This window comes from Sceloporus occidentalis, unplaced genomic scaffold (assembly GCF_023333645.1).
Source record: "Sceloporus occidentalis isolate IW3139 unplaced genomic scaffold, rSceOcc1.0.p SCAF_1, whole genome shotgun sequence".
Lineage (NCBI taxonomy): Eukaryota > Metazoa > Chordata > Lepidosauria > Squamata > Phrynosomatidae > Sceloporus > Sceloporus occidentalis.
Genome location: NW_028316981.1, coordinates 216068236 through 216080907, shown reverse-complemented (window position 1 = coordinate 216080907; position 12672 = coordinate 216068236). Strand labels below are relative to the sequence as shown.

Genomic DNA, 12672 nt, shown 5'->3' with positions numbered 1-12672 from the left:
AGCCTTTAGTTATACTTGATGGAATTTGGTGAGTTTTTTGGCACTGGTTTCTTTTCCTTCATTCTTTAGATCCTTTGTTATATGCCCCTAGGTTTTACACGTAACTTATCCACAGGTCATATCAAAATCCATAATTTTGGCCTCTAAACCTGCTCTCAACTTGTACATGAAGTCAAGTATATACAGTAAGTTGCTTTGCAGGTAGTAATTCTAAATTCAAGCATCTGAATCCCATGTAAATCCCACTGAACACCTTGGAACCTGGTCTCTTAGTTCCTGACCCGTATGTACAGGAATCATCACAGGTAATAGAAGATATTTTGCCCATGCTGTTTGTTGTTGTTGTTGTGTGCCTCCAAGTTGTTTCTGACTTATGGCAACCCTAAGGCAAACCTGTCACAGGGTTTTCTTGGCAAGATATCTTCAGAGGAAGTTTGCCATGCCTTCCCCTGAGGCTGAGAGAGTGGGTTTCATGGCTGAGCTGGAAATTGAACCCTGGTCTCTAGAGTCGTAGCCTAACACTCAAACCACTATGCAAGTTGGCTCTCTGTTGTAATGGAATTCTTTCTTCAAATCCTTGCTGTTTAGGATTGTGAATAAATACTTGAAGTAGAATTGTTTCTGCTTGACTTATCCCCCACTAGAGGGAAATGATCTGTTGCTGTGTCTTTGTTTCTCTGTCCTTTGCCACCCACCCTGCAAGAACATTAATATAAAATCTAGCTCATTCAGCAACATGCACCACAAGCTTCATATTTTCCTGTATCTATGCACACTGCTTGTTCTTTCTACAAGAGCAGAGGCTACAACTTTCTTCTTGGCCAATTCTTTGTTTGGACAGTTGTTATTGCACTTCCCAAGAGAACACTATTTCAGCCATTTTGAGAATTTATTAAGGTTATTTGGGAACTGAGACAGCAGATCCAAACTCTTGGGGCAGCTGATGTGAGATAATATATCATGTTGCTAGCGCACGTTGGCCAGGAATGAAGGAATCACGTTCCAAGGGGTTTGATGGGATTTACATGGGAACAATTATAGTGCTGTGATTCCACTTGAATTGCCATGGCAACAACCAGTGGGATCCTGGGATTTGCTGTTTAGGGAGGGATACCTAAAATTCTTAGCCATAAAGTGCCAATGGTGTGTCACCAAATTATAAATCCTTGGCTTCCATAGAATGTTGCCATGGCAGATAAAGTGGAATTTTAGTGCTTTAATACTGTAGTGTGAAAGGCTTTTTAATTCCCTCTTAGTTCTACAACAACCTGCAACAAAATGGTGTAAAAGATTCCATGGCAAAGCTCTGCAGGATATATCCCCACCCCATGTCTGTGACATCTTTTCCTCCCTTCTCTCTATGTGCACAAAGTCTTTCATTTAACTTGTTTTTGTGGTATGGGTAGCACAGGATGACCGGATGTCCTAACCGCAAAGGAGGACATGGCACCGCAAAATATAGAACAATCAAGAAAAATATAGACATTGCCAAATAAAAGCTAAGAGACACTCATAGAAATATAGATTCATGCTTCAGTGGTCCAAAACGCATTGCAGAAATGTTTGAGACTGCTTTAACTGCCCCAGCTCAGTGCTAGGGAATCCTGGGAATTGTAGCTTATTGTGGCACCAGAGCTCTCTGACAGAGAAGGCTAAATGTCGCACAAAACTACCATTCACAGAATTCCTTAGCATTGAGCCAGGGCAGTTAAAATGGTCTCAAATTGGATTATTTCTCCAGTGTGTTTTGGACCTCAGTCGTGGTCAAAATGGGAAACATTTTGAATTTCCTCCTGGACGGAAGGTTGAAATGTATTATGTGTCCTGAAAAAGGAGGATGTTTGGTCACCCTGGGCTAGGATTAAAAAAATTCAAGAAATTACATACTTCTGCATACGTCAGGGATCACTCTGCTCTTGCATGGGTGACGCTTGTTTGTTGTTAGAGGGGATCTTATTACATGGTCCTTCTGGTCTGACTATGTAAGAAAAGCTCCTGGCATTAATGATTTCTGCTAAAGGAGCTCCACAGTTTAAGCACTTCATACAAAATATCTCTTACTACATTATTCATGGTATTTTTAAATAATATTGTTCATGAAACAACGTTTGTGTACAGTGAGCCATCAGAAAGCAAAGTGTCACCATTATCTCAGCCACCCATGAAAAAAGTTTTGGATTTTGGAGCATTTTAGATTTTGGAATTCTAGATAAGGGAAATTCAACCTGTATATGATGAAACTATATCTCTGATTATTTCTTGATTATTAAAATTAAATAGGTCAAATAAAGGTTCCTCTGGATGTCAGATGTGTTTGGGCTGGCTCATGGATTTAGGCTGATCCCAAACAGAAAATCTGATCCTGATTCCAAAGACTATGCAGAACTAAAGCAGTTTGACACCACTTTAACTGCCATGGTTCAGTGCTGTGGGGTTCTGAGATTTGTAGTTTTGTGGGGCATGAGAGCTCTCTGACAGGGAAGGGTCACAAAGCTACAAATCCCAGAATCCCATAGCATTGAGCCATGGCGGTTAAAGTGGTATCTAACTGTTTTATTTCTGCAGTACAATTTTTTTGTACTGCAGACGCTTGGAGAAGGCACTTCCCCCACTGAGCTTGTAGGTATTTTTGCATCTGGAAATGATTTGTGAATGCTGGGGAGATAATGAAGATCGGATGGCTGCAGAGTGGCTAGTTGGGCTGTAAACTCAGAGTTTACAGCCAAATAAGCTGCGCCCATGTTCAGCAGCTGCAAAATGAAAACTAGCGCTAAGGAACTCTTGTGAATCTTAAAGCTTTATGAAGCATTTGGTGTCTTTTGAAAAGTGTTCAGTATAGTTTAATACAAAACCAAAGGAGTGTGTGTACTTTAGCAAAGTGGAAACCCGATGATTTTGTGCCCTTGCATGAGCTGGCCCTTGGTCAGAAAGAAGGCGGTCAGTCCTGTCTCCTTTGATCTCAATTAGCTTGTCAGAGGATGGGGGCTAAAGTTTGTCACCAGTCACTAGCATGCCACACCAAGAACAAACATTTCGCCATCTCAGCTAGATCAAACAAAGCTGAAAGCTTCCACTTGGCTTGGAATGTCAAGTCTTCACCCTTCTCTATGAGCAGGAGTTTTAACATGCCTGAAAAACCAATAAGCATTGCCTTGGTCCCTTCCCAAGGAGGAAAAAGTCAGAGTCATTTGTTCATGGAAAAAAAATTGGGCTACATGTTTTACCCAAACAGCACCTAAAATGGGTTCCTGATCCAAAAACATGGAAAGCTTCCTTAGAAATTCAGTGCTCTCTACCTAACAAAGGAGCTTGTGGCTTTACAAAGGACTGAGGCAGCTTGGATCTCAAGAGGAGCATCTCATTTTGTCTTGCTAAAGCAGTGGTTCCCAAACTTCGATCCTGAGTCTAGATATTTTGAACTTTAGTTCCCAGAAGCCCAGCCAGCTTAGCTGACAGTCAAGAAATCTGGGAGCTGAAGTCCAAAACATCTGGAGGATCAAAGTTTGGGAACCACTGTGCTAAAGGAACTTCAACATCGGAACTGAGAACAGGAACATCTTCAAAATGCAGCTTGTGAATGACATAGTCAATTTTTTTGCTTCTCCTGTATAATTTTTAATTTGTTTTTTATTTTATTTATTTTTATTTTATTTATATACCGCTATTCCAAAGATCATAGCGGTGAACAGCAAGTAAGCTAATTTGCCCCCAACAGTCTGGGTACTCATTTTAAGCGACCTTGGAAGGATGCAAGCCTGAGTCGAACTTTCTCTGATGAAGAAGCCAGTGGAGCTTTGAAAGCTTGTAGCATGTATTTTGTGCATTTTGGTTGGCCCATACAGGTATCATGTTGCGGTTTTTGGATGTTATTGTACTTTGCAACATGGCCAACAAGACTGCTCCTGGATAGATTGTTCTGCCTGTTTGATTCTGTGCTCCTATTTTCTCCATTGTATAGGGACAGTCCAGGAGCTCTTTCTGTCTCATTTCAATATATTCTTCTATCCCAAGGATTCTACCTCCTGTTTATGCATTGCTTTGGCTGCTTTTCCCCACGAGAGCTGAGCTATCTCTGACTCACCCTTTTTTCTTTTTTTTCTTTTTTGCCTCTGCCTAGGTTCGTAATGGCTGTGTTGTGTAAAAAACCCAGAGGGCCTTGCCAAAAGGCTTTGTTGTTGTGAAGGGTTAGAGCCCTTGGCATGTTTCCCTGCTTGCATGATGGGGTGTGAGTGGAGGAATCTGATGTTGCTGGGTTTTTCACCCTTGTGCAGATTGTAACATGGTCTTGTAATTTTGCTTTCCAAACCTTCCAAATTCTAGTTGCTAACCAGGGCCTTAATGCAGGAGAAATTAGGTATAATGGTTTGTTGTTGTTGTTGTTGTTGTTGTTGTTGTTGTGTGCCTTTAAATTGATTCTGACTTATGGCTACCCTAAGGTGACTTTATCCTGGGGTTTTCTTGGCAAGGTTTGTTCAGATGAGGTTTGCCATTGCCTTCCACTGAGACTGAGAGCATATGACTTGTCCAAGGCCACCCAGTGGGTTTCATGGCTGAACTGGGAATTGAACCCTGGTCTCCAGAATCTCAGTCCAACATCAAACCATATTGGCTGTCTAAGATGGAAATGAAAGCTTACAGGTTGAGTGTGGATATGAGAAGAGAGATGTCAGCGTTTCTACAAGAGCAGGGAACCTAGATCACTGGTGATCAGGGTTATCTTCACATTGGAATTTAGACTGGGGTCATTGTTTCCTCCTGCAGAGGTGGAGTAGGTAATTTCCATCCATCACAAAACTGTGTGGTTTATAACCTATGTAGATCCCTGATAAGGCAGAACAAGCCTATGTGTGGCCTGGTCCAGACTAGTGTGCTAGACTAGGTGATGGTGATACCAGGCTGGCATAGTACTGAAGCAGATGAACCTTAAACACTATAGCTAGAAGGAAGGCTAAATGATAGGCCTTTACTTTCTTGAACTTTAATTACTGGAAACAGAACTTGATTAGCTTGCTTGGCTTACTTGAGAAGTTACTAGGCAAAAAGAGTTATGCTTTCCAACCCTTTTTGTTTCATTCTTCCAATGTTGCAAACATTGTTTATGAAAAGAGAAGATTTAAGGGACCTAAGCAGAATCAAGGAGATGTTTTGGGGAAAGGGGATACTTCAACTGCAGTCTAGCATACAAGGATGTATGTGGAGTACGTTGATTGCTTGAAGTATACTAAGGGGTGTGTGCATTCCTATGTGTGTGAGAGAGAAAGGGAGGGAGGGAAGGAGGTGGTTGTAGGGAGATAGTTTCCAAATGGCTATCTAGTTTCTTACAAAAGGTAAGCTTGAGTACATCCCTTCACCCCTAGAAATGTGAAGGTTTGGCAAGAAAAAGAAAAATTGGGGTGAAAAACTGCCCCTCCTTTTTGCCAAAGGACATTAAAAAAAATCTAGAAGAGCACAGGGAAAAAAATCTGAGATGGAATGAGTGAAATATTTTTTATTACAAGCCAATTCAAGGAATTACATACTTTCATAATTATACATAAAATAATCAGCAAATTTTGTTGTTGTTGTTGTTTGTTCTTGGGTTGACTTGAATTCATGGTGACCCTGTGGATGAGACATCTCCAAGACTCCCTGTCCTCTGTTGGTCTGCTTAGGGCCTGCAGGCCCAGGTCCGTGTCCTCCCTGATCAAGTCTAAGCATCTGGCATCTGATCTTTCTCTCTTTCTACTGCCATCCATCTTTCCATTGCCTTTTCTAATGATTCATTTTTTTCTAATCATGTGGCCATAGTACGACAGCCTCATTTTAGTGATCTTGGCTTCCAGAGAGAGTTCAGACTTGATCTGTTCTAGCAATAGCAAGTACATCTATACCACTTCTCAGTGAACTAGCACTCCCTAAGCAGTTTACAATGTGTAAATCAGTTGCCCCCAACAAGCTGGGTACTCATTTTACCGACCTAAAAAGGATGAAAGGCTGAGTGGACCTTGGAGCCCTCCTCTAGAATTGAATTTACAACTTTGTGGCTACAGGACTGGCATTTAACCACTGTGCCACCAGGGCTCCTTTTCTAGGACCCATTTGTTTGTCTTCCTGGCTGTCCACAGTATCCTCAGCACTCTTATACAGTGGCTTGGATTATCCTCACTTTAGGATGCAGTTATATCTTGACACTTTAGGATCTTGTCCAGTTCTTTCATAGCTGTTCTTCCTAATCCTAGTCTTCTGATTTCTTGACTGCAATCTTCGTTCTGATTAATATTTGAACCAAGGTATGGGAGCTCTCTGACTATTTCAATTTTCTCATTGTTTAGGAAAAGGGTTGGCAACCTACGGCCCGTGGGCTGGATCCGGCCCAGTGAGGCCTTGGGACCGGCCCCAGCCCGGTCCTGCCGCCCCCGCCGCAGCATCTGCCCGCTCCGGGTGCTATTTTGAGTGGACCCCCAGTTGTCTGAGGGACAGCAACCCGGCCCCCGGCTCAAAAAGGTTGCCTACCCCTGGTCTAACATGACTTCTTGTTGATCTTCCATTATCATTATTTTTGTTATTTTTAATGTTCAGCATTAATCCAGCCTTGGCACTTTCCTCCTTTAACTTCTTCAGTAATTGTTCCAGATCTTTGTTGGTTTCTGCTAGTAGCATTGTGTCATCTGCATGTCTTAGGTTTTTGATGTGCCTTCCTCCTGTCTTCGCTCCTCCTCCCTCTGAAACTAAGCCTGTTCTGTGTATAATATTTTCTGCATACAGGTTGAATGCCGCATGCAAGTTCTTGAATTCTGTATGCAGGTTGAATTTTCTGCATAAAGGCTGAATAAATTATGATTGATAAATAAATAACAATACACTATTGAAGAGTTGAATGTTTTCAGTTTTCTCTTGAGTGCTGGACATTATATTCAAATATGCTACTAACTGAGTCCTCAAGAAAGTGTCTCCAGTAGATGGAGACCAACCAAATCATGCACTTTTATTTTGCTTATTACAAAATTTGAAGGTTTTGATTTCATTCTCTCTCCCCCCCCCCCCCCCCGCTTCTCACATGGCAAAAGCTAAGATACATGAGCATAACTAGCATGGGGCCATCCATGTGCAGTTTTTTGTTTTTTTAATATGGCGTGTAAGAGACCAATGTTCCAATCCCATTGGGCCAGTGAAACCCACTGGATGACCTTGGGCAAATCACACTCTGTCAACCTCAGAGGAAGGCAAAGGCAACCCCCCCCCCAAGCCAAAATAATAATAATAAAAAAACCCTGATAGGTTTGCTTTAGGGTCGCCATAGGTCAGAAATTACTTGAAGGCACACAACAGCATTTTGCCTCCAAAATACATATATGTATCGGACTTCTTTGTTGTTGTGGTGCTGAAAGTGTTGTGTTTGCATAAGAGAAAAAGATTGGCCATCTCCAATTGAGGACCCTTCAGATTTGTCCAAGTGCCCCCAATAGTCTAAGCTGTATGGCCGCTGGCCACATTTGCAAGACAAATTTACATTTGGTGCATTTAGGAAGGCTGCTTTCAATACATGCAGGGATATTGACCTTGCAGTGATTTCTCTGTCTGCATAATACTAGTAGTTAATACATGTTGTCGTCTCCTCTCCACTTGCACAGAAGAAATTTTCTTTACAAGTAGAAGTGGGACGCAAACTTATTATGGCAGGTTTCTCACCTTAATTCATATCTCTGTTGTTTTCTGTAGAGCTTCCATTGCCACCGCCACCCCCTCCAGGGGAAGAGATGGTTGTCTCCCCCAACAGTGCATTTCCTCCTCCACCTCCCCCATTTGAGGAACCATTTCCTCCAGCTCCAGAAGATGTCTTCCCTTCTCCTCCACCTCCCATGCTGGAGGATGAACCAGTGGCTCTGAGTGGGCTGCCTGCCCCACAGGTGAGTCTTCACATCAACTAAGAGGGAGAGATGGGTTTATGGAGGGAGATCATCTTAATCCATTGGCTTCTTGCTTCTGTCATGCCCTGCACACATGGACTCCTGTGGGGTCATGGTATCCAGTCTTGGAGGCACAGTTTGCACAGCAAAACCATCACGCCATCATCTGAGGCTGCACCCACACTGCAGAAGTTTGACTAACTTCCATGGCTCAGTGCTATGAAATTCTGGGAATTGCAGTTTGTTATGGCACCAGAGCTGTGTAATTCCCAGAATTCCATAGCACTGAGCCATAACAGTTAAAGTGGTGTCAAACCGGATTATTTCTGCAGTGCAGATGCAGCCTCAATGTGTCAACATGCTGCCACCTCTGGATGTACCTAGGATTGCAGGATCTCTGCTCCTTATATCTGTATTTAAAATTGTGCCCCTAGAAATGTGAAATCAGTAGGTTATGCTAATACAATAAACATTTGCATTCTGCATTTGGTGCTCATTGTTTTTGCTCAGTTGCATTTTTCTAATTCCATATTGAGTGAAGAGGAGCAGTGGCTCATAGGCTGAAGTTCTGACCCCTGAGCAACAACAGTGGTACTGATCCACCTCTCTGTCTTGGAGAATGGGAAATTACTTTTTAAACTGGTTCTACGTTTCCCCAAGGAGTTTGTTATTATAGTTTCAATTAGCATAACAAAATGATCAGAACCGCCCACAATGATAGTCAAGAATAATGCAGAAAAATATTATTAAAACTTGAAAGATTACCCTTAACATGCTTCTTTTAAGATATAGTCCTGTACTGCCTTAGGAGAATCAGTTGTTCAGAAAACAAATGGTTGAGTAAAAGGCACAAGACTGCAAAATATTCTACCATTTTTTTCTCAAAAATAACAGAAAAGACATACCAGCAAAACTTTCCCTCTTTCTAAGTCTACTATACTGAGAAAACAACAAGAAACAGCACAGCATAAAAATCCGATTTATACATATCTGCTTGGAAGCGGGAAAAAAAAGATTTCTGTTGCAGGTCAACATTCACAGGAAGAAAATGAATACAATCGGGTTGTGGGGAGGCAAAATCAACCGCAAAACTCTTGTTTGGGAGCATATTGTCCTGTTCCATCAAGAATCCCACATTCCACACAGAGAAAGATCGAATGATCATGAGTGCATCCCAAATCTATAAAAGTAACTCTATCTGGAAGTTATAGTTACAGCACAAAAAGAGAATGAATGACATTATTTATTAAGTTAAAAGTACAATGTAGCTTAACTATGCCTTTCTTAGTGGAAGAAGAAATTATTAGAAGTACAGTGGACCCTCCCCTTATGCGGGGATCCGTTCTTGATCCCTCCATGTAAGGGGAAATCAGCGTATGCTGGAGCCCCATAGGAAGTAATGGGGGTTGCGCCCATGGTGCGCACCCCATTAGTTCTTCTGGGGTGTGCAACGGGCTCTTCCGGCACGGCTTTCAGCATATGCTGAAAGCCACATATGGCGCACCCTCGTAAAATGCAGGTGCACTGTACCTAGTCATTTTTAATTTTTTTTATTTATAACAATTTTATAGAAAAAACAATAAAATATAGTGTATATTGTTTACAGCTGTTCATGAGTATACACATCTCTTAGTTCTTGTTCTTTACTATTTTAGTCCTTCCACTGTGATTTTAGCTCATGCTAATATTAACTTAGGTTCATGTTATTTGTCATCCTATCGAAGGTGTTCTTTACCCTCTAAATAATAAAAAGTGGTTTTGTATTTGTATTGTAGAATTTCTGCAAAGCTAGTTTCTTTTAACCATTATCAATTGTCTTAGGCCTAATTCCCACCATGGTTTAAACTGGATCATGACTCCAAAATGATTCGGTTTAAACCACCATGGTTTCCACTTAATTCGTATTGCTGAAGCAATTCGGAAAGGGAGGGCATGGTTTTTACCCATTTAACCCGCATTTAACCTTTTTAACCAGTGTCAAAAAGACGCTGGTAAAATGGGGTGTTTTTTTGGACTGAATCGATTTATTTCCAGGCAGATTTGAATCCACCCAGTTCCCACTGGCAGCAGTTTTCCCCCGGCCTCTCCACCTTGGCTTCCCTCCGTCCCCGGCCTTCTCCCGTCACTGGCCTCTCTTGCCTGCTCTATCCCCGGCTTTTCTGTCCCTAGCCCCTTGCCTTCTGGTCCCCAAGGCCTCCTTACTGGTTTCATGGGCTACTGTGCGACCTCCTTACTCCCCTTGTGGCTGTCCTGAACCGATTCCTGAAACCGGCACAAACACAGTGGGAGCCACTGTGTTTGTTGAACCGGTTTTAGGAATCAGATCTAAAGGTAAATGGGAATTAGGCCTTATACGTATTAGCATCAACATCTTAATCATTTTAACTAGTTATGTACAAACTCTAGATTTTACTGTTCAGTACTCTCATGCTTTGAGCTCATATTATGAACTCTTTTTATAAAACACTATGGAGACTCTCCTTGGAAACAGGACAGAATAAAGGTGAGCTCCTGGCAGCTCTGAGTTCTTTTTCTTAATCTCTTCAGCTTGCTCTTTTGCCAAATACAGTTGCCTACACTACCAGACTTCACTGACATAATGGCTTTGCTGCCTTAAAGTAGGCTTAGTTTCCTCTCTAACATGTAACTTCCTTTCTCCTCCATGGTGGAAGGGGCAGGGCCGTGGGAAGATGAGCAGCATTGATTTGGAGATTGATTCTTTGTCCTCAATGCTGGATGACATGGAGAAGAATGATCCCTTCAAATCCCGGGTGAGCTGTAATACAAGATAGCCTTTCCAAGGCCAGGTTCGCCTTGAGGTGGTCCATCTGTGTCTGGTCACTTCAGACAGCGGTCCAGGATTGGGCATTTTGTGACTATCCAGATGTTGTTGGACTGCAATGCCCATCAGCCTTAGTTATCATAAGTTATGGGAATTATACAACACCCAGCATCTGCAGGGCCACACATTTTTCACTCCTGTTGATGCAGGCTCAAATGACTGTTTAGGTTTTTGAACACTTAATGAAGAAGCAAGTTGAGGAGATAATAAAACTAGCATCTATTTCTCTGTATGCTAGCTTTCTGTGTGAAGGAAGATTATTTTTTTAAATGGTAAAGTATTCAGTCCTGTGAGACCCTTCTCCAGGTCAGAAATGATACAGCCCCAACAGGAACTGACCACCTTAGTGAGAACCACCAGGTCCACATCCAGTAGTTTTGAGAAAAGAAAATTGGACCAGGTTGGCTGCGCTGGAATCTGTGTTAAAGAGTTTGCTTTTGCATAGGACAGATGGACAAACTAATTCTCTAGGGAACACACTTACTCCAGAGTAGCTTTCTGTCTGCTTGCCAAATAGTAAAGAGGATTTCACTACATATTGGTTGCAGAAGTGCAGATATAAATAGATGGTTGTAACTGCCTGCCTCTCATACACCATCAAATCTCCTCTCCACACTGAGGGTCAGGTTGGATCAATGCATCTTGAGCTACTGCTCTTGTTATGCTGCCATCTTCTCTTGTAACCATCTTTATTCTTACAGGTACCTTTGGGATCTGTGGCTGCTGCAGGTGTAACGTCTGGCTCAAGGACATCCCCAGAATCCACGGCTGCACCTAAAGATTTTCCAGCTCCTACTTCTTTTCCCTCCAGTGCTGTCTCTCATCCCAGTGGAAGCTACATGCCTAAGCCACAAGCGGAAACATCTCCTGTTCCTCCACCCTGGGTAGCCTTGAAGCAGCACAGAGACTTACCACCAGCTCAGCTTCCAGTGCAGCCTCCTGCTCCTGCCCCTGCCCTGCCTCCTCCAGCTCCATCAGCCCCTAAATACACTCCATCTCCAGTTGCTCCTGGCCCCAAATTTGTATCTAAGCCAGCTGTTGGGGTTCCATCAAGCTTTGCAAGACAGCCTGGCCCTGCCCAGTCCCGCTTTTCAGCCCCTTCTGGTGCAGGTGCGGCCCCAAAGCCACAGCCTCCCACTTTCACCTATGCACAACAGCGGGAAAAACCCCAGGTTCAGGAGAAGCCACATCCTGCTGGACAGCCACCTGCCTCGCAAGATATGGTGAGTAGGTAGATAGGTGAGGTGGGCAGGGTTGCATTTCTACATCTCTCTCAGGGAAAGATGGACACTAGCTGTTCCACTAAGTTCCAGTGGGCATTTCAAGGCAATGAAGTTGGTACTATGACAGAACCCATAGGCCTGCTCTTTCCTGCTAGGATCCCTATTTGGCCAGCTGAAGTTTCACTGTTGCCCTGCCCCATTCCCCAAACCTCTTAAGTTGGCCTTACTCCCCATTCATCTTTTCCATTCTCTCAGACAGTGTTTTGAGAGCCAGCTAAATTGCGACCTTTAGAAACAGCTCTCAAAGCACCAGCAGTTCATTTTCTGCAGCTCCAGAGAATAGTACCTGGAGCAATGGGTTTAAACTACAGAAAAGGAGATTCCACTTCAATGTTAGGAAGAACTTCCTGACAGTAAGAGCTGTGGGATAGTAGAACACACTCTCTCGGAGGGTGGTGGAGTTTCCTCCTTTGGAGGTTTTTAAACAGAGGCTGGATGGCCAACTTTTTGGGATGCTTTGATTGCTTATTCCTGCATGGCAGAATTGGTTTGGACTGGGTGGCCCTTGTGGACTCTTCTATGATTCTGCCTGGCATTGTTCCCCTTGTATGTTTCCTCCACTGGGAATGTGATTGGGGAAGCAGCATTGGATTTCTGATTGAAGCATCAGTCAGCACTTTGGCCCCTTGGGCAGTGTGATGTTAAGTGGCCTGGCCATGGC

The 12672-nt window shown here is 42.9% G+C and overlaps 1 protein-coding gene across 3 annotated transcripts in view; it reads left to right on the top strand.

Moving 5' to 3' along the window:
• Nucleotides 1-12672, top strand: part of ZYX (zyxin) — a 39006-nt gene that overhangs the window by 20899 nt on the left and 5435 nt on the right. For 2 of the 3 annotated variants that reach the window (XM_089488884.1, XM_089488885.1), the window contains exons 3-5: nucleotides 7699-7886; nucleotides 10559-10657; nucleotides 11430-11951. In XM_089488884.1, the coding sequence (XP_089345010.1) occupies nucleotides 7699-7886; nucleotides 10559-10657; nucleotides 11430-11951 (809 nt within the window). The remainder of the gene's footprint in view (nucleotides 1-7698; nucleotides 7887-10558; nucleotides 10658-11429; nucleotides 11952-12672) is intronic. The other variant, XM_089488886.1, reaches the window with a different exon arrangement.